Source organism: Malaclemys terrapin, chromosome 1 (assembly GCF_027887155.1).
Source record: "Malaclemys terrapin pileata isolate rMalTer1 chromosome 1, rMalTer1.hap1, whole genome shotgun sequence".
NCBI classification, from domain to species: Eukaryota; Metazoa; Chordata; order Testudines; family Emydidae; genus Malaclemys; species Malaclemys terrapin.
Genome location: NC_071505.1, coordinates 289,873,180 through 289,894,253, shown reverse-complemented (window position 1 = coordinate 289,894,253; position 21,074 = coordinate 289,873,180). Strand labels below are relative to the sequence as shown.

General features: G+C 42.1%; 1 protein-coding gene across 1 annotated transcript in view; it reads right to left on the bottom strand.

Annotated features, from left to right (window-relative positions):
- Nucleotides 1–5,999: 5,999 nt before the first annotated feature.
- Nucleotides 6,000–21,074, bottom strand: part of WBP4 (WW domain binding protein 4) — a 35,707-nt gene continuing 20,632 nt past the window's right edge. Inside the window, exons 8-10 of the mRNA XM_054013878.1 lie at nucleotides 13,974–14,140; nucleotides 12,690–12,901; nucleotides 6,000–6,910 (exon numbers count right to left, since the gene is read on the bottom strand). Coding sequence (XP_053869853.1) covers nucleotides 6,703–6,910; nucleotides 12,690–12,901; nucleotides 13,974–14,140 — 587 coding nt within the window. The 3' untranslated portion in view covers nucleotides 6,000–6,702. The remainder of the gene's footprint in view (nucleotides 6,911–12,689; nucleotides 12,902–13,973; nucleotides 14,141–21,074) is intronic.

Genomic DNA, 21,074 nt, shown 5'->3' with positions numbered 1-21,074 from the left:
GCAGCTATGAATGAATTCAGTCACTTGGAAAACCAAGAAGTTATTCTTATACCCATATTACAAAAATGAAGCTTGTTTCTTTGACTTAAGTCTGTGTTAATCAGTGTCTTTAGTATTTTTAGGATTATGAATGTTTCCTGAAGTAGAAATAAATACAGCTAATTCCCAGAAATAACCTCCCTCCTATGATGATAAACCAAATTTCATAACCAGCAAAAAAACTGTTTGCTTGGCCATTACCTTATTTTTTCTGTCCTCCTGATGCAGCTGAACAGGGAGCTCTGCTTTCTGTAAAAGAAATTCCCAAACAAGTTTACTACAGGATTTTCTTGTTCAAAGAAACCTGATAAAAATATTTGCTTGTATTACTCATCTTTTTAAAAATCTTAACCTTAATGTCTCTGAGTTATTTCTCATCCAGATCAATAACTGTGAAGACCACTTTATGATAATCTGTTATATGAAAAACATCCTTCCCGATATATACTTTGGATGTTGCTAAGTAGTAACTACAACAAACCCCAACTGCATTCTGTTAAAAATTTAAAAATTAACAATTTTAACCCAAGGCCATTTGTTACTCATGACTGGTGCACTGGGTAAAGCAATTTCCATTAATTGCTGAATGCACTACTGGAAGACGCTCAGATACTATGGTGATGAACGTGGTGTAAGAACTTAGAATAGAATTTCATATAAACAGTTCTGTAGTAACACACTTCTTTTAGTTTATATTTATCATTATCCTCAGTTTTTAATGGAACATGTGTGTCTAAATCTCTTATGCTGCCTTAAAAATCTTTTAACAATATGAATATTATTGTTAGCTTACGTTTTAAGCTTTATTCAGGATTTTTACGTCAGCTCCACTTCAGCAGCTGGTAATTTTCTGTACTTTGAATGGAGAAGTTATAAAATGAGAATGGTCCATTGGCATGGCAAATAATGAATTTTTAAAAAACTAAACACGTAATTTCTAACAGTTCCCCATTGTTTATCAATGTAAACATTTGATTGCAAATAAACTGTAAAGCTGGCAATATAATTTTGGCAAAAAAAATAACATTATTATAGATACTACTTCTACATTGACAAGTACAAATTTGATACCAGTTTGATTTGATACAAGTTTCATACCATTTTCTGGAAATTGTGAATGGCAACTACATGTGTCAAACTCCAATTTGTTGAGGTTACTACTTTATTTACAATACAATATTGCTTTATTTTGTACAGCAACTTTCATACAAACTATATCCCAAAATGTTTTACACAGCTAGGTTATATAATCACAGAAAGAAATAATACAATTCAAAAGTTAAATAGCAGGTAGAGGGAAAGAGGAATTATGAGGTAGATGCAAGGGAGCAGACAAAGAGATCAAGACAGAAACACAGGAAGGCAGATGGCAGAAGCTATAAAGGAGGCTCTTGCACCTACAGTAATGATACTGTGTGAAAGGACATAGGGGCAGTGAGTCTAACAGAAGAAATGGGTAGGGGAGCAGATGGACTAAGATGGACGAGGTCCATGTCAGGTTTTAAACATAATGGGTCACATTTTGGGGTAAATCCATAGTAACTCCTTTGATTTTAGTGAACATCAAAGATTAACTGCAATTAAATTATTCTGGATTTATACCAGCGTAACTAACTGAGTAAAATTTGTCTCAAGGAGGGAAATTGTGAACTGGGTCAAAGAGTACTTGAAATCAATCCTGAAATTACTAGAAAATTATTTGTAAATACATGTAATTAGGTTGTGCTTCTTGTATTTAGGAGGCAGACCTGGCAGGAGCATACTTCATATGCTGGAGTCTGAAGAGCTGGGAACTATAACAGTCAAGCTGAGAGGAAATGAAGGCATTAATGGGTATTTTCAAGAGTAAGGGTTGGGGTAAAGATGTACATTGGTATTGTGGCATATCTGGTGATGTATATATTTACACATATGGGAGATACTGGAGAAGACAGTTCTAGGTCAACGGTGACACTAATTATTTGAATAATGGTAGCAAAGCGCAGGTGCTTTGTTAATAAAGGAGATTCTCCCTTTCTTAGCAGCCAAATAATATTAAAAAGTGGTCCCTCAAAATTACTTTTATAGAATAAAACAGAAACTTGAAGACTCGTGGGGTTAGTGAGGGGTTAAATAAATTTTCACCAGTTTGAATCTAACTCAGGTTGCGACCAGAGGTAGACTTGACCACAACCCTAAATCTGAACATTATAATTGGATTTGAGTTTCAGGGCCATAATGTGTCAAATACAAACACTGAACACAACTACTGCTCAAAATGGAAAAGTGTGGATTTCAAACAAATTGCCATGTTCAGACCTCAGCATGTACATTCAAGCTCCTGTCAAGTAGTCGCAAAGTGAAAAGTAGGTGGTCTCAGTGCAGTTCCTGGCAGACAGGTTTCCACATCACGCCAAACCACAAATAAACAAATAGTGTTATGTTAACATCTAAAGACCTCAACCAAGCTCAGGCCCTATTGTGCTAGGCACTGTATAAATATATAGTAAGAGACAGTCCTACTCTGAAAAGCTTATTGTCTAACTAGACTAAGCAGACAAAAGGTGGAAAGGGAAATAAAAACACAGTAGTGAAGTGACTTTCCCAAGGTCACAGCGCCAGACAGTAGCAGAGCCTGGGTCTGAAATCCCTGGATCTGAGTCCCATTCCAGTGCTGTGGACATTGGCCCACAGCACCTTTCTCTTTCTCCAATAATCATTGCTGCACAGTAGTGCTGATAGACTGCATGACTCTGTACAAACCAAGGAAGATATGGTTCCTGCCCCAAGGAGCTTACAATCTAGGCAAACAATACAATTCAGATACAAAATGTATCAGAAGATGAGAAAACTGATCGATCAGAAAACATGCAGGTTTTTTTTAAACAATAAAACCTTGATTTGTTTGACAAATTAACATTAATAGGACTTGCTAAAGAAGTGCAATTTAACGAAGGACTAGAATACACAGAGCATAACTAGTTACCATAAAATCCCCTGGGGTGCTGAGTGCCAAAGGCATGAGAGCTTAGGAAATGAGATGATCAGTGCATATGTAGTAAATATGCCCTGGCGTATCAGTATCCCTAACTAATTCTTAGATGAGGTAACACTTCTGTATGTGATCAGAAAATATTTAGTTTAGGTATGCAACAAGGAAATAGCTGCCAAAGTGCTGGAGCATGGTCCAAAAGCAACAATGCCTATTTAAATATGAAGCTTCTTAAGCTTTGCCAGATGCTGGGAATGAGCAACAGGGAATGGATCACTTGATGATTACCTGTTCTGTTCATTCCCTTTGGGGCACCTGGCATTGGCCACTGTTGGAAGACAGGATACTGGGCTAGATGGACTTTTGGTCTGACCCAGTATGGCCATTCTTATGTTCTTAGAGCCCAGATTACATTTTAAAAAGACATAATACTGACAATAATTATCAATGTGTTTTTTGGGAAGGAACCTAAATGATGCATTTCACATGAAGTGGAAAGTAGGTTTTAGAAACCACACTTATTATCATACAAATGTGCCTAATGAAAGCGGCTATACTTATCCTAATCCAACTTTACTGCGACTCTCAGCTCATGTTGGCTCAGTTTGTAAATTTTACTTCTGATGGAACAATTTGTAAATTTTTAATAAGTTATGGGCTAGAAGCTTTTCAACTCTCCTTCTTTAGTAGCCATTACATATAAAATCAGAAGAACCACCAGGGAGAAAAGAGACTGTCAGTGGTGAATAAAGAAAACCTCTGACCCTTTTTCATACTAAAAAATAAGTGTCTGGATTTTTTTTTTTTTTTTTTTTTTTTTTTTAAGATTGATCTATTAAACTCAGCATATTGCAATGTCTGATTTCTGGCTGCCTTTTTTCAGGAGCTCCTCAAGGAACAAAAGTTCTAACAATTTTAATTTCTCATTTTAAGATTTTTTTTAACACGACATATAGCTATAGTTAGGCATTTTCTACATAATCACACCAATTCAGGTGTCCTAGGCCACTACCTGCATAGTACTTTTCCTTATTGATCATGTGAGCAAAGAATAAATGTAACCATTACTTGACCTATGACCACAAGGCCATTCAGAGCATCCTGAAAAGTTGCTCCTATGTGGGCTGGTCTCTGAGTGGCACTAAACAGCTCCTTGAAATTTATCACAGCGTGGCAGGTACCACAATAAACATAATTGTCATGACAGTGCAACACAAGCAGCACACAAGGGCCTGAATCTGTAATCATTTAATTCCTCTCTGCATCCACAGAAAATATCACAGCTCCAAAAAAAAATTAAAAAAAATATCTCTATTGTAATTTACAGTCAAGGTCCCCAATCCTGCACTCTTTAGGTTTGTCTACACCCCCCTTCAGTACAGACTCTGAGGGTATGAACTGTAGCATGCACTAGCATGCTGCACTGTAACGCCATGTGGATGCCGCTGACACGAACTAAAAGGTACCTAAGTTTGCATTAACATAGTCTTGTTTAAAAGAGGCCTAAGTTAACGGTGAACTGGGTATCTCCTAATTTGTGCCTGCAGCATTCACACAGGGAAGTGACAGCACAACATGCTGCAATTCACACCCCCTGTAGAATGAACTGCAGGGCCACAAAGACATTGCCTTTGCTCAAGTAAAGAAATGCAGGGGGCAAGCACTTATAAGGTACATCACATTGTATCTGGGCGCTGAAATATTTCATAGCTTGTACAAATGCTCTATAATTGACTGAGACCCTCTCTAATGAGGTATTCGTGATTTTAGAAGTGGCACCACTACACATTATGAACCCACACTAGCTCTTCATTAGAAAGTCCATGAGCACCAGTGGATCACAGCCAACAATTTGGGAAGCTCTATGTATCACCATCTTCTTTTACATCAGAAATGGTAACATACAAAAGCCAGTAGGTGAACACTTTAACCTCCCTGGACATTCTATACCAGATTTAAAAGTAACTATTCTTGAACAAAAAAACTTCAGAAACAGACTTCAAAGAGAAACAGCTGAACTAAAATTCCTTTGCAAATTTAACACCATTAATTTAGGCTTGAATAGGGACTGGGAGTGGCTGGCTCATTACAAAAACAGCTTTGCTTCTCCAGGAATTGACACCTCCTCATCTATTATTGGGAGTGGACTACATGCACCCTGATTGAATTGGCCCTGTCAACACTGGTTCTCCACTTGTGAGGTACTCCCTTCTCTTCATGTGTCATTATATAATGCCTGCATCTGTATCTTTCACTCCATGCATCTGAAGAAGTGAGGTTTTTTACCCATGAAAGCTTAAGCCTAAATAAATCTATTAGTCTTTAAGGTGCCACCGGACTCCTTGTTGTTTTTGTGGATACAGACTAAAACGGCTACCCCCTGATACTTGACATCTTTTGCAGTCCATGGACTTTGATGATGCTAAACACAGACCACTCTATCATCTGAAAAAATAGAAATCAACTCAATTTGTGAATTTTAGGACACTAACCTTAAGAAAGTGTTTAATCATTTACGTCATGGACTTCAAGCTGCAGCTTTCTGTGACAGCCCTGCAATCAACTATGTCTATCATCCTTCTGTTTTCCTCTCCTAACATACGTCCACACGTTGGGATCACTATTCACTTGGTCTCTACCAGATTCTATGATCAGTAGTCTAGCACTGTGTAGCTAGGCAGTGCACTCATCTGAACATTTCACACAAGCAACAACCACTAAAATAGTGTCTTGCATTGGAGCATGACTCCAACTTTGAAGGACTTGTTCATGAAACTACTGTGTGTGACCATTCCTGACTTACAAGGAAACAGACAAAGAAAATATGGAGAGAAGAAAGAAAATAAATGTGTAACTGGAGGAAAAATCATGGACACAAAAATATACAGTAAAAAACACAATGGGGAAGATACCATAGAAATACGTGTGACACAGAGGTGGTACTTATCATGGTATCATGAAAAACAGATTAATCAGAACAAGGTTTGAATCTCTGTATACTTGCAATATATTTATCATGTATGTACAGTCTTGCTTTCCATGAATCTAAGTTAGAACACTTGGCTGAGATTTTCAAAAGTTTCAAAACTCGCTTTTGTCATAAATGGGATCTGTGTGGCTCACTCCCCTACCTTGGCTTTGAAAATCTCAAATTATACGTGGACTGGTTTGCACTTGCATCACCTTCAATTTTGTAACTATTAAATCAAAGCTTATTTGCTGGAAGACCACTCTGCTTATATCATATTGGGTCTTAATTCTACTTTCTAGTACATGGGTACCTGTGGACTGCCGCTTATCCACTCCTTGTGTTCACACACATGCTCTGTACCATATTTTTCCAAGTTATGCATTGATGTATTCCCATATACCTAGGAGAGTAGTCAAAATCTTATATATTATATTGTATTTTAAGTAGCACACATTGAGCAAACTGAAATCAGATAGGCTTAAAATAAAAAATAAATGTATTTACAACACTGCATAAATTGTGCAATTATCCATTCAGAAAACAAAATATAATCACATTAACATAAAAATAAAAAATTTATTACAATCCACATTCAATACATTTTTGAATAACTATAAATTCTTAATTTCTAACCAACATTTTCTTTAAAAAAAGCTTGTTTAAAATAGTAACTTTTCACCCTCTCTCGTTTAAACAGCATCTAAAATGCTTTGTTAATTTATTACTGATCAGTTGGTCTTTGTCGTAAATTTCTAGATTTTCCATTTTCAAATTTTCTCTTTTTGAAGATCGGCACCTCTTCTGTCAGGTCTCCAAGGGAGGTGACTGTTTTTTCTTTAAATATCATTTTTGCATCCTCTGGAACCTGGAGCACTGGCAGAGGGAGATAGTCACTCTCTGTACTGGGAAGCTCTAAGTCCACTTTTTCACTAGGAGAGGAGGTAAAAAAACAACAACTACTAGATGACAAGAACAAGAATGGCACCACAGATGGCAGACAGCACTTTTATTTTCATAGCGGCCCGACAAAATTGTTAGGAAATTTTATAGCCCTGGCACAAGTTTACTTGCCCATCCTCATCATGACCATGATAATCTGGCATTAAAATAAATACTGTATTTGCCTTGGGTGAGCTGACAAATAGCAAACTAGGGCCCCTATCCTGCAAACACTCAAGGATGTAAGCATTTTGCTCATGTAAGTCCTATAATAGCCATTATTGCTACTCATGTGTAAAGTTAAGCAGGTGCGTAAGTGTTTGCAGGGTAAACATCTAATGGAACAATCTTTTGGTACATGACTAGGGAGTTTTGCCAAAGCACACAGGATCAGGTCACATGAGCTTGACTTTAAACAGGGGCTAAGCAGCTACACCCACCACTGAAGTCAACCAGAGCTGCAGGTAGCCAGCAGTCCTCAGGATAAGACCTTAAACCTAACAACTAAGAAATACAAGGTTTGAGTTGCAATCATCAGCTGCCATTGTTTCTGTATTGTTCCACACAGTTCCAGCTTTTCCCACTAAACGGTAAGCCCTTGGAGGCAAAAAATCTGTAATTTGTTTGGTACAGCTTTCCTGCTGCGCAGCCTCAGAGATGTTATATCCATAATAAATCAGGCTATGATTTAGTCCTGGGTATTTTTAGTAAAAGTCGTGGAGCGGTCATGGGCAATAAACAAAAATTCATGGCCCATGACCTGTCCATGACTTGTACTATATACCCATGACTAAATCTTAGCTAGGGTGCAGGGGTGCTTCTCTGGTGGGTAGGGGTGGGCCACTGCTTTGGGGGGGGGGCTGCTTTGGGGGAGGGGGGCCCGAGGTTCAGCAGCACCAACTGCTGGGGGCCACTGAGCAGCAGCTGCTCTGGCTGCCCCTGGGGCCGCCCACCTGTCACTGCTCCTGTTGCCCCCAAGACCGCTGCTCAGGTGGTCCCCAGGGCCAGCTGCACAGGCCAGTTGCGGCTTCAGCAGTGCCATTGCGGCTGGCTGTGGAGCCACTTCAGCAGTGGCTGATGTGGATGTCCCCGGGACCGCCTGAGCGGCTGGCCCCCAGGTCAGCCACACCAGCCACTGCAGAAGTCACGTCACGTCATGTCACCTAACCAAATAAACAAACAAACAAATAAATGAATAAATGTCATTACATTAAAAAAATAAACTAAAAGAGTCACTTTATTCCATGGGCTCTATCATACTGGGGTTAAAAAGAACTTTTGAAGTAATTTTGCTCAGATCCATTAATTGGATTGAGGGTTAATGAAGAAAGGAGGGAAATACAGAATATTTTGTATCTGCTTTAGACTAATCTCCACCACACTAAAAGCCTGTGCTCCTGAAGATTAATATATTCTAACACACAGTGGTTTAGCCTCATAAATTCACACCCTACACACTATTATAATAATCTTTGTACAAAATACATCTTGTGAGGCATCATTTGAAAACGAATAACTCACTGGTCAATAATATCATGGTGAAATGTATGTAGCAACAGTATATATAAAGTTATGAAATATCCCTGTATGATGTTCTTCACGTATGTTCAAAACTACACTGCCCTGCCTAGGCACGAGTATACTGAATGCAGAACTGAGTGTTGACTTCAATGTACATATAAGTAGTAAACAGAGTCCTCGAGACAGCAGGGAGAAGAGATGGCAGGAAGCAAAGCAAATTTGCATTTCACCAAACACGTGAGAAGAAAGAACTTGGAGCCTCCTTCATCACCAGGCTCCATGTTGCCTTCTTTACAGTTTGAATAACTTTGCTTTGAGTAATAACCATCAGAAGAATCCACTTCAAAGGTTAACTGGATTATAAAAGAAAGGGGCAGAAAAACCCAAGCTATCTTTCTCTCTCTTTTACCTCAGAAGACAAAGGAACCAGCCCTTTGGCTTTGGGAGGAGATCCTGACCTGAGAATTTGGTCAGCCCGATTGCTGGGAACATGTGGTAAGGATTTTGCCTTGAACCAAGTCTAGCTTGTTAAGTTTTAGCTAAGAGAAAGCGTTTTATCTATTTCCCTTGTAACCATTTTCGACTTTAATATCATATATTTGTACTCACTTAAAATCTCTCTCTCTCTGTAGTTAAATGAACTTGTTTTATTTTTAATCTAAACTAATCCCGTGCTCTGTTTAAACTGAATGTTTGGTAACTCCAGGTAAAGTAGCAAACTGTTGAATATTGACCTTTTGCAGGGACAATGGACCTTTATATCGGAACTGTCCAGGAAATGGCTGAACAGTGCAGAACTCAGTTTTTTGGGAAAATTCGGAACTGGGATTGTGTTGGGTGGTGGAAGCCAGAGTGTCAGCAGAGTGTTGCTTACAGGCTGCTGGGGTCAGAGTTGCTGGACCAGGGCTGTAGGTAAACAGACACTCAGGGTGTGACCTGCATGCTGTTAGGTTGTTTGTGAGTAGTCCTGACTGGGAGCTGCAATAGCAAGGCATTGTGAAGCACCTAAGGTTGCAGGGCAGGCGGTGACGCAACCCCTCACGGGGCTGGATTGCACCCCAGCATGTGACAATATATATAGTCATTAAATATATATTACAACTGACTTTGGGAACTTTAAAAAAAAAAATCCTTTAAAGTCCCTGAAATGAACTTCAATTATAAGCTATTCAGGGAAAGATGGTCTCTACCACTAGAGCCCTGTAAATCCATGGGTATCCGTTTTGTATCCACAGACCATTATTGCGTATTGCAGCGTGGATGCGGATACAAAATTTGTATCCGCACAAGGCTCTGTAGCACACAAACACCAGAACAGCGAGGGTGTCACCCAGCCTGCAGGCTCCAACTTGGCTCTCTGAATCACGCAGCAGTGTGCTGGGCATTCTGGCAGTTGTAGTCCCCAGCTTGCTTGGAGGGAGGAGGTAAACTAGAGTTCCCAGAAGGGAGTGAGCCAAGCGCCGTTTTGAAGGTGTGGTTGTTCTTTAAATGAGCAGGCGGCAATGGCTACGTGCATTAGAGCCGCTGCAACTGCGTAGGGGTGTCCGAGCCCCTCACAGGGATGGCAGCACTGCATAGAAGAATCCAGAATTGTAGCCTCCCTGCCTGGAGCGAGGAAGGAGGTACAGCAGGGGAGGAGCAGGCGGGAGGACAGGTCTCTGGTGAGAAGTGGGGATGGGGGTGATGGGGTGATCGGGGGTTTGACACAGCCCTGTGTCACTGCTGTGCAGTGACCTGTGGAGCTTTTTAGAGCCCTGAAAATCCGCAGATATATGCAGATATCTACAGACCATTTTTGCGGATCGTGGATCGGATACAGATACACCTTTTTTTATCTGCGCAGAGCTCTATCACTTTGTTTCTACAGTGGGTAAGCTAATGGGGCTCTAATTCTGATCAAGGTTCTGTGCTGCCATAATCTAAATATTAATTAATGTTTGTGGGTTAAACTGAAAACCTCTCACGATAAGCCTAGCATCTCACTCCATGAATGGAAGATGTGACTGCGTCTTTCCTGTAATCAAAAGTCATCCCTCACCTCTGGAGTATGAGAGTGCCTTTTGCCATTGTTCCCCACTTCCATTATACTAGAACCACAGGTAACCTAGGGTTACCATACGTCCGGATTTTCCCGGACATGTCCGGCTTTTGGGGGCTCAAATCCCCGTCCGGGGGGAAATTCCCAAAAGCCGGGCATGTCCGGGAAAATCGGAAGAAAGGGCTCGGTGGTGCTCGGCCGGGGCCTCTTTGGCTGGGGTCGGCGGTGTGGGGCCGGTGCGGGGCCGTGCCGGGGTCGCGGGGCCGGGGGCATGGTGCCGGGCCGGGAGCCGGGCCGGGCGTGCGGTGCCGGGCCGGGGTCCAGGAGCCGGGGTCGCAGTGCCGGGCCGGGCCGGGCGCGGGGCCGGGCGGGGAGCCGGGGGCGCGGTGCCGGGGCGGGAGCCGGGGGGCCGGGAGCCGGGCCGGGGTCGCGGGGCCGGGCCTGCGGGGCCGGGAGTCTGGGGTCGTGGGGCCGGGAGCCGGGGGACCAGGCCCGCGGAGCCGGGAGCCGGTCCGGGCCCGCGAGGCGGGGCCGGGAGCCGGGGTCGCCAGGCGGGGCCGGGAGCCGGGGGGTGCGCCGGGCTGCCGGGGGCCGGCAGTGCTGGGCGGGCCGGGGGCCGGGGCCGGCACCCCAGGGCCCAAGCCGACCCAGGCTGGAGCCACCGGGGGGCCAGCCTGGGCCGCGCCTCCTCCCCCCACACTCCCCCTTACCTGCTTCAGGCTTCCCGCGAATCAAATGTTCGCGGGAAGCTGGGGAGGGGGCGGAGTTGGGGCGTGGGCGGGGCTGGGGGCGGGGCCCCGTGGAGTGTCCTCCTTTTGGAGGCACAAAATATGGTAACCCTAGGTAACCCAGCCTGCACCTGACAACCCACAAAAGAATAAACATTTTGATTAGAATTTGCTAAATTGCCACCAAGACAAAGAAGACTTGCATCGCAGAAGTTCTTGAAGAAAGGACAACGAAGGGCAAGTCTTCCCCATGCAACTGAGCAAAGTCTCTTTTGTCCACAGACAACCATCTTACATGAAAACTTAAGAAATTAGGGAAAAGTGGCAGCCTTAACTATACTGAGCTGAACAAGTGACATTATACTATGATCCTTACCTATGGAATGTTGAATTTGTTATTATTATTTGCATTACGGTAGTGCTTAGGTGTCCTACTCATGGACCAGATCCCACTAGGTGTTGTGTAAACACTGAACAATAAGATGGTCCAACAATAGTACAACTTTGCATTTACCTAAGGATCCACGCATCCTTATTAATTAACCTTTCTGAGACATGAAAGTGTTATCCCCATTTTACAGAGAGGGAAACTTAAGCATAAAGAAGTTTAGTGACTTGCCACAAGGTAACCAGCGAGTTTTGGGTAGAATCAGAAACGGAACCCAAGAAACTCCAAATTGCCTTGCTCAAAGTCCCAAATTCCCATATTTTTGAGGATAACACAAGCAATTTGTAGCAACTAGTAAATATTTTTACTGTTAACAGTGAAAGATATTTTTATACTAATAATAAGTGACTATTTTTACTCTAGTAAAATGCATTATTTTAATTAATTTATGAAAAGATCATATGGGAAACTCATAAACAATAACAACTATCTGAAAAGATAGCTGCCTGTAGAGAAGCAACATGGGAAGGCCCTACCATGTCCTCCAAGACATGAGACCACATGGGTCATGTTTAATCTAATGAATGTGTAAGCAAGCAGAATACCTGATTTTACTAGATATGTAGCAATATATGGGCCGGACTTAGCCTATAATTTTTACACAGAGAGAGAGTTCAACAAGCATCATCTGCTTCTCTGATCAAATATTACTGAATTTTTGGAAAAATATATACAGAGCCAAATTTTTAAAGGTGAAAAAATTGTATGCATGACAATTTGCATTCACACCCAGAATGGGGCCTACAAAACTACACTTAAAAATCTGGCCCATGGCATCTGAATACTAAATCCATTGAAAACAACCATCACCAGCAATTTGTGAAGTTTACCCTGTGATTATAATGAACTTCAGCATTAAAAAAGACTGAAAACTACTTTTTAAATAATCACCATGGGTAAAACCCTTAAATCTTTACTCAGGCTAAACTCCAACTGACTTGAGTATTAATATTGCCTGAGTGAGGAATGCAGGTTTTGGCCCTATAGATAGGGCCTCTGGAACAGCAAGGTGATAGTGGTAAATGGACACTTACTATGGATCTTCCTTTTCTGTAACTGTCTCCCAGTTTCCATAAGGGTTTGTCTTTTTAGATACATTGTGGGAGGTAACTTGTGGAACTGATGGGGCCTCATCCTGAGCAACATCAGTTTCTTGTTTAACTTCCTGCCACTCTCCATAAGGGCTTATCTTTTTAACTTTGGGGGGCTTCTCTTCCTCTGTTTCTTCATCGCTGTCTCTTTTCATCTAAGGAAGAAAAAAAACTCACCTTCAGCAAAAATGCCTAAATGAAACAACAGAATATTGCTCTTTTTCACATCTATTATTTATACTTTTCAACCAAGGAAAATCAAAAGCAATAAAGAAACAATATTTTAGTAGAATTTTACTATTTTTCTCCACAAGCTTCTTACTCCATTCAGAAAGAGACAGTCATTCAATACATGCATAAGAAGAACAATCATTAGAACAAGCTATAGTTAAAAGGTCCCGTCTCACACAGCTGAAAATGAGTGGAATACCACATACACATTTACAAAACAAAGCTCTATCATATATATTTAACTTTTAATTCTTATTTTAAGTAAATATTCTTTGCACACTTTCTTATGGATAACATTTGGTAGAACTTTGACTAGTTTTGTACACAACGGGGGAAGAAAATTGGAATAATACCTTAAAGCATTTGTATCTGGGTATTTTCACAGTTTAAATAAAAACACTATCTTTGGAAGCCGAAGTTACTGTTTCTGGACTCAAAATAAAATGCACTGGAAAATTTTTATCTACCCATACCTAAAATTACAGCCTTTATTGTGAACTTTAATATGAAGACATAGTATCTAGTTTTGACAGTACTTTTATCCTACCATTGGTCTTGTCGGACAATTAATAGGAAAGCCTGTAAGTGTCAAATTTTCAGACAATGGCCATGATCTTGTGGTGTCCCACTGTAAGCAGATATCTTTGAAGAATATGGGCCAAAAATTATAGCCACATATTGAAGTCAATATCAATCTGAGGATCATCTAATGGGGATGCCAATGCCCTTCCTTGGAAACCATGAGCACCTCTAGCTACATCCAAGCCACCCACATTGAAGAGTCTATCTTCCATGGTGTAACAGTGCTGCTGATGTTCCTATAGATTAACAGTTATTTATTTTGCATTTCAAGCATTATAAAGTGCTAATTCTTATCAACGTCAATCAGGTTTAACCTAACTACAATCAATATAGCCACCCAGAAAGATGAAATCACGTTATTCCGGAACATTAATATTGTACATAAAGTAAATCTGATGGAAAAAAAAAACTTACCTTTAAGTTTGTTTCTGGCTTTTGTACTTCACTTTTATTACCATCCTTCTCAGCATCTGATTCAGATCCCTTTGAATCCGCTGTGGTGTGTTCTTCAGGATGATTGTCATCTTTATTGCTCTCATACGAAGATGAAACAAAACCATGAGGCTTCTCCCACGTTGATACTGTTCAACATATTTGGACAGTCACATTATTCATGTTTTAATTCTGGCCTTACATCAGTTCCACTTTGACAACATTAACCTTAAGCAGTACCATATGCTCCATGTGAAAAATACAGTAAAGAATTTAGCATAAGCCCTTCCACTTTTCTTTTTTTCTCATGTTTTCTTTCTAGACTTCTCAAAATTACTTTTTCAATATTTTATTTTTAAACACAAGTTTCATGACAGTTCCACTCAACTTATGAAAAGACTTGCTGTATCCTGTCCTCTACTATGCATTTGATCTTTTCTTTAAAGTAGAAATACTTCAATTAAACCTGTCCAACCTACTATACATTATTTACTTTACATACCATTAGTTCTCTTTTCAGATTGGATAATTTAATTATAACAACCCTAATAATGGATTAGGATTCTTTGGCATGTAACTGTGAACATAATTAACACAGCTATAACCCACACTGTTCCCCACTACAAAAATACCTTTGACCATGCATTTGCCATCTCTTGCACTGATTACTCTAACATATTCAGATATGGTGTCCCAGCCCTCCGCACAGATTTTAAAGCCAGCATCCCTATTTACAGACTAAACATCTATCAATTTCCTCAGTGCTAGCTGCCTCAGTAGCATACAGCCATAGAACTAAGGCTCTTTAATTAAAAAGCAGCATTTACATATCCAAACCTGATTTATTGGAAATCCCTCAAACAGCTGAGGGACATGACCTTATCTTGAATTAAACAATGATGTTCCAGTAAACTTGTTGAGTGAGATGGTGTGATGGATGTATCCACATATTGAAAATCCCAATGTCATCACTTAATTGCCTTAAATGCACTGATTTTAATAAAATGTTCCACTATTAAGTGAAAAACCAAGTAATTGCCAGCATTCATTTGAAGAGTCAGCAATTAGTTGAAGAGTTTGCATAGACAGATTCTATTTGACTAGCCAAATCACTTTTATAACACTGGAAAGTACACTGACTCTCAAATTAATAAAAACTATCATACTTTTGACATTATTTTCATATTTTAGACATATTATTAATTAAAAACATTTAACAAATACACTTCTAAGATTTATTATCTTCAAAGAGCAAAAGCTTTCTTATTTAGGTGTGTTGTACTGACATCTAGTGGCCTTCAAAGCTGTTAACAACAAAACAGAGTTTTTGTTGATAATTGTCCCTTCTTTAGAACACTGGGTTAACTAAGAGGACATGTACTCCAACAGAGTTAAATTGCACTGAAAATTAAAACCACAAATATTTGTCTGGTGGTCACAATGAATGGTAATTCAAAATCCAACAGGTATAAAATAATACCAAGCAAAATAGTTACAAAGAAGTTGTTCATGCAGCTTACACAACTATGTAGAACTGTCAAAAGTAACAAAACACAAATTATAAAATACAAACTGGAGTTTAAAAGAGAGCACTGACAAATGACCTGCAAACAAATCTACAAAAACCCCAAACCAAAACCCATCTTTTTGCATATTTAGGCTACATATGCTGAGAAGAGTTATTTTTCTGCGTCCTTAGAAATATCAAGACTGCCAAGTCTGATTTTCCCTGTTTTTTTCTGGAGAAATGTCAGTAGTCTCAGATGTTTATTCTATGCTCTGAAGACTTAAGTGAAGGGCAGGTTCTTTAATCATTAAGAAAGAATTCATTTCTCCAAAATGTTGATTAGTTATTACAGTTAAATAGGTGTTAACAACAAACAAACAAAAAGCAAAGAGTTTTTACAAGAAATTGACTAAAATCACTTTCCTTCTCAGTAGCTTAACTTTCATTCTTTTGGGTCTTTTGGCATTATTTCACTAGTTCTCCATCCTAGAATCTTTTCAAGCCTAGACAAATGCTGAATTTCTAATATGGATGAAAAACAACAACAAATAAAGAAATAAAGCCATCCTTTCAAGTCTTCTTCATACATCATAACGAATCAAAAAAAGGACACAGTTCAATTTTTTTGCACGTGAAGAAGGGTTTTTAAGTTAGATTGCTTAAACCTCTTTGTTTCCAGGTATTTAACTCAAAATTCTGACACCCAAGGAAAAAAGTTCTTTTAAAGATTCAAACCAGCATAGGCGCCGACTCCGTGGGTGCTCCGGGGCTGACGCACTCACAGGGAAAAAATGATGGCTTCTGAGCACACACCAGCAGCTGCCCTATCAGCTTTCCCCCACCCCCCCAGAGTGCCTCCCACCCACCAGCAGGCCCCACGGATCAGCACCTCCCCCCTCCAGTGCCTCCCACCCACCACGAACAGCTGTTTCGCTGTGTGCAGGCAGGAGGCTCTGGAGGGAAGAGGAGAAGAATGAGGACACAACATGCTCGGGAGAGGGTGCGGAACTGAGCGGGAAGAGGTGAGGTGGGGGTGGGGCCTTGGGGGAAGGGGTGGAGTTGGGGTGGGGTCTGGGACAGAGCCAGAGGTTGAGCACCCCCCCAGCACTTTGGAAAATCAGCAACTAGCGCTGTCAATTAATCGCAGTTAATGGCTGTGATTAACTGAAAGCAAAATTCACGAGTTAATTTTTTGAATGTGTTAATCACATGCCTCTGGGCGGGGCAGAAGGCATCGGGCGGGGGGGGGAGGGGATTTGAAGCCTCAGCCCACAGCTCCATGGACAGCGGGGGGGGCTGAAGCAGCTCCAGCCTGCAGTTTCCCTGGTGGCAAGGGGGCTGGAGCCCAGTGAGAACAGCTGAAGTTCCGAGCCCCAAACTGGGCTGAAGCCCCACACCCCGAGAGGGGCTGAAGTGTCAAGACCCCCAGGGGTTGAATTCCTGAGCCCCGTGCCCCCGGGGGGCTGAAGCCCTGAGCTGGGCTGTAGCCCAGAGCCCCCAGCCCTAACCCTATATTTGAAAGTATAGAAAACCCAAAAAATTTAAATAAATGGTATTCTAATATGGTTTAACAGTGCACTTAAAACTGCTATTGGTGTATTGTGCACTAAGGAATTTGAGAGTTTTCAGGAGATGGGGTGGTTTTTGATTAGGCCCCTCGCCCTCTTGGTAGTATTCCCCTTTTGGGATAGGGGATTGGCCGTCCCATTTCGGATTCCCAGGTGATAGGTGATAGATAATGAAATTGATCTGAGAGAAAAATAATGTCCACCTGAGCTATCTTTGTGGAAGGCTCAAGCCTTGAATCAGATATTCAAGATTCTTAAGGTTGGAAAAGACTTGCACTGGGTGTCGGGCTCCCTCGAGGTGATGGTGCCAGAATTCCAAGACTAATTTAATTGTGAGCAGTTCCTTATTTATTATCTTATCATTCCATTCTTCAGGGGGTGAGTTTTCAGGAGTAGTTGGCGCAGGGGTGCAACACGTGCTGTGGACCATGCCTCTGAGACACTATGGCCTCGATGGTTATGTTGGAGGCATGGCTTCCACTATGAATGCCTGGGCCGAGTCCTGGTGTGCTAGAAGCAGAGCAGTGGTGAAAGCAGCCTTGATCTGTTCAAAAGCATGGCGAGCTTCACGTGTCCAAACAAATTTGATGGCCTTGCAGAGTAGGTTGGTTACTGGGGCTATTTACCTTGAGAAACCTGTAATGAACAATTGGCAAAATTTGCAAAGCCCAGAAGAACTGTAACTCCCGGAGGGAATAGGGCACTGCCCAGTTGCGGATGGCCTTTACCTTCCGAGGGTCCATCCTGACTCCTTCTGGGGAAAGGATTCTGTGGAGGACTGGTCAAAGGTACATTTTTCCAATGTCACAAAAAGGCCAGGCTTCTGTAGTCTTTTCAGGATGGAATGAATATGGTAACAAATCTGCTCAGGATTATCTGAAAAACAAGTATGTCATTGAGATGGATGATTACATACTGGTCCAGGATGTCTCGAAATATGTTGTTCGTGAAGTGTTGAAAGGTTGAAGGAGCATTTGTTAGCCTGAATGGCATTACTAAATATTTGAAGTGCCCATAGTGGGGTTTGAAAGGCAGTCTTCCATTCATCTCCTACCCTGATGTGCACTAGGTTGTAAGCACCCCAGAAGTCCAGTTTGGTAAAAATTCTGGCAGACCACACATGATCTAGTAATTCTGATATTAAGGGCAGAGGATGCAGGTTTTGGACCATCACCTGGTTTAGGGCCCGATAGTCTATAGAAAGGCTTAGCGCATTCTGTCTTTTTTCTTAATGAAAAAGACCGAAGCCCCTGCTGGGGAGGTGAAGTGCTAGATGAAGCCCTTGTCCAGGTTTTCCTGGACGCACACACGAAGGGCTGCCAGTTCTGGTTTGGACATCGCATAAATATGTCCATAAGGGACCTTTGCCCCAGGCTGCAGGTCTATGGGGGCAGTTGTAGTCTTGGTGCACAGGTAGCGTGTCTACATTTTTCTTTTAAAAAATGTCTGCATAATCCCAATACTCTTCAGGAAGATGGGGACTCAAGCTTGGGACTGACTCCTTCCGGTTAGCCGCCATCATCTTGCATTCCCCCACAGGTTCTGTTGTTTCCAATTGGCTACAGGAAACGGGGACTGGGAGGCTTGAAGCCAGCTGCACACAGACAGACCCTTCAGCAATATTCCAAGGGAAAGCGGACCCTTTTTTCTCTCCAGGAGATGCAAGAGTCGTGCTGCTCCAGCCAGGTAATTCCAAGAATTAGGAGGCAGTGTAGAGAATGGATCATATTGAACTGCAGCACTTCCCAAAGGGCCAGGATTACAGCCTCTAGGGGTTCTGTTTCCTGCATTACTGGTCCTGAGGACAGGATGTATCCATCTATTGCCTCTACAAGGACTGATGTAGGCTTTAAACAGAGGGGAGATTTGTAGTGCTCAAGCAGCTTTAGCATCTATGATGTTATTGGTAGCCCTGGAATCAATCAGGTCCCACTAAGGGGGAATCAGTTTAGCCTCATTCATGGTACGTAACTTTACTCATACTTGGAAGTGTGGGGAGTACCTGCGTGTCCTGGATCAAGTTTCTCTTGAGGACTGGGGAGTAGTTCCAGAACATAGAACCCTGGTGGTGCCCAGGCTGCCTCTCCCCCACCATAGGGCCTGGGCTCGCTCACTTCCCAATTCCTTGCGGGTTGAGGTCCACAATGGACAAGAGGCGACGGCATGTCCTCGTGCTTCGCAATAAATGCATAGGTTACTGTGCGGTCATCATTTCTTTTCTTCCAGGGTCAAGCTTCGGTGACCTAGATCAACCTGCATCAGTTCACAGTTGGGCCCTGGGGTTTCTGGTGTGGTGTTGAGCAAAGTGGTGGCAGGGTGCCCCTCTTCTCTTCCTTTTGCTCACATAGCCAGTTGTTGATGCGGAGAAAGAGGTCAGTAAAAGCATCCAAGTGGGTTGGGGTCTCAACGTGGGTTAGCTTATCCTTTACCTCCTCACTACAGCCATACCGAAAACGCAGAATTTGGGCTGCCTCATTCTATTCAATGTCAGCCATGAGGTGATGGAACTAGGCAGCATACGAGGCAGCTGGCTCTTGCTTTTGCTGGAGCCTTCGTAGTGTGGCTTCTACTGGGTGAGTGTGATGAGGGTCATCAAACGTGCAGAAAATGCTCAAAGGAAGGTGTTCCAGTCTGTTAACACCTGGCTGTCCTGCTCCAGCATGGGGGAGGCCCAATCCAGTGCTTCTCCAGCTAGCAAACTGATCACTAGTCCCACCCTGGCCTGGCTGGTGGAAAAAAGAAAGAAAATTGGTTCAGGCACCCCCGAACCTCTGGTGGTTTCCATCAAAACATTTGGGTAGTGGTACTGCTGGACGCTGTTCAGAGAGCAGTGACCCAACCCAAGCCTGGAGCACAGATCTCTCTTCCTGGGACTGTAGTAGCAGCTCACGGAGTGTCTAATTTTCCACTAGGAGCTGTGCCACTTGGGAATGGAGCAGATGGTTCTTGGTTTGGAGTTGCACGACCCGCTCCTGCAGATCTAGTACCCCATGGGGTCCCGTGGGAGATGGTAGACCCGTCCCTTCCATATCCCTGTTAAGGGGCTCCCGCAAAGGGGGTAGGAAGCGGGTCTGGGCAAACTGTAAGGGACCAGGGCATAGGCGGTCTGCACTAGCGGTCACAGCGGGGCTGGTGTCCACACATCAGGGACAGTAGTCAGTGAGCAGAGGTTGAAGGAATTGCTAGAGCCGGGTTCAAATAAGCAAGAATTGAGGTCAGAGTCAGGCTGAGGTCAGAGACCAAGATCAGGGAAGTACCATGCTAGAGTCAGGAGGCCAGAGTCAGGGTCAGAGTCAAGCTGGGGTCGGAGGCTGGAGGTCAGTTGCAACATGCACAAAGTTTGTGTTGTTGCCTAGACAATTTGCTAGGGCACCCTCCAGGGTTAACTAGGCTGCTCAGCCCAGTTAATGCAGCATGATGCTGCATTATCTTTCCACTCTATCCTTCTCTCTGGACTTAGGGATTGCCTTTTAAGGTGGAGTTCTAAGAACAGCTTAATGGCTCAGAAGTCCCTGGCAGTATTGTTGGACCATATCAGGGAATTTCTGTATTAAAACCGTAAAGTGTATGTGTATAAGAAGTCTGAGGCCAAGAGAGACAAGGGGTAAGATTGAATTCCCCACAGCTTAGGCCTCTTGCTTTTTCCATTTCTGTGTCTCTCCCTCTCCGTGAGAAACAGGCAAGGCCAAACTGCTAATTGTGTTAACACATCCTAAGACAGAAAGTCTGTTCTCAAAAAGGAATCAGGCTTTGCAAAAACAACTGTAATTGTTCTTCAAAACAGAACACCACTTTTAACTTGTTTGCTATGTATGTTAAAGTTTAAGTAGATTTGCAACATCCTGAGAGTTGCTAGAAGTAAGAAATAGTAAAGTAATAAGTGATAAATGTATGTTAAAATAGAGGATGTATGTTAATGGATGCTTGATTTAGATAAAGGATAAATTGATTTAGATAAAGAATGAATGGTTAGGGAAGTGCCAGCCTAAGAATTACAACTTCAGTCTC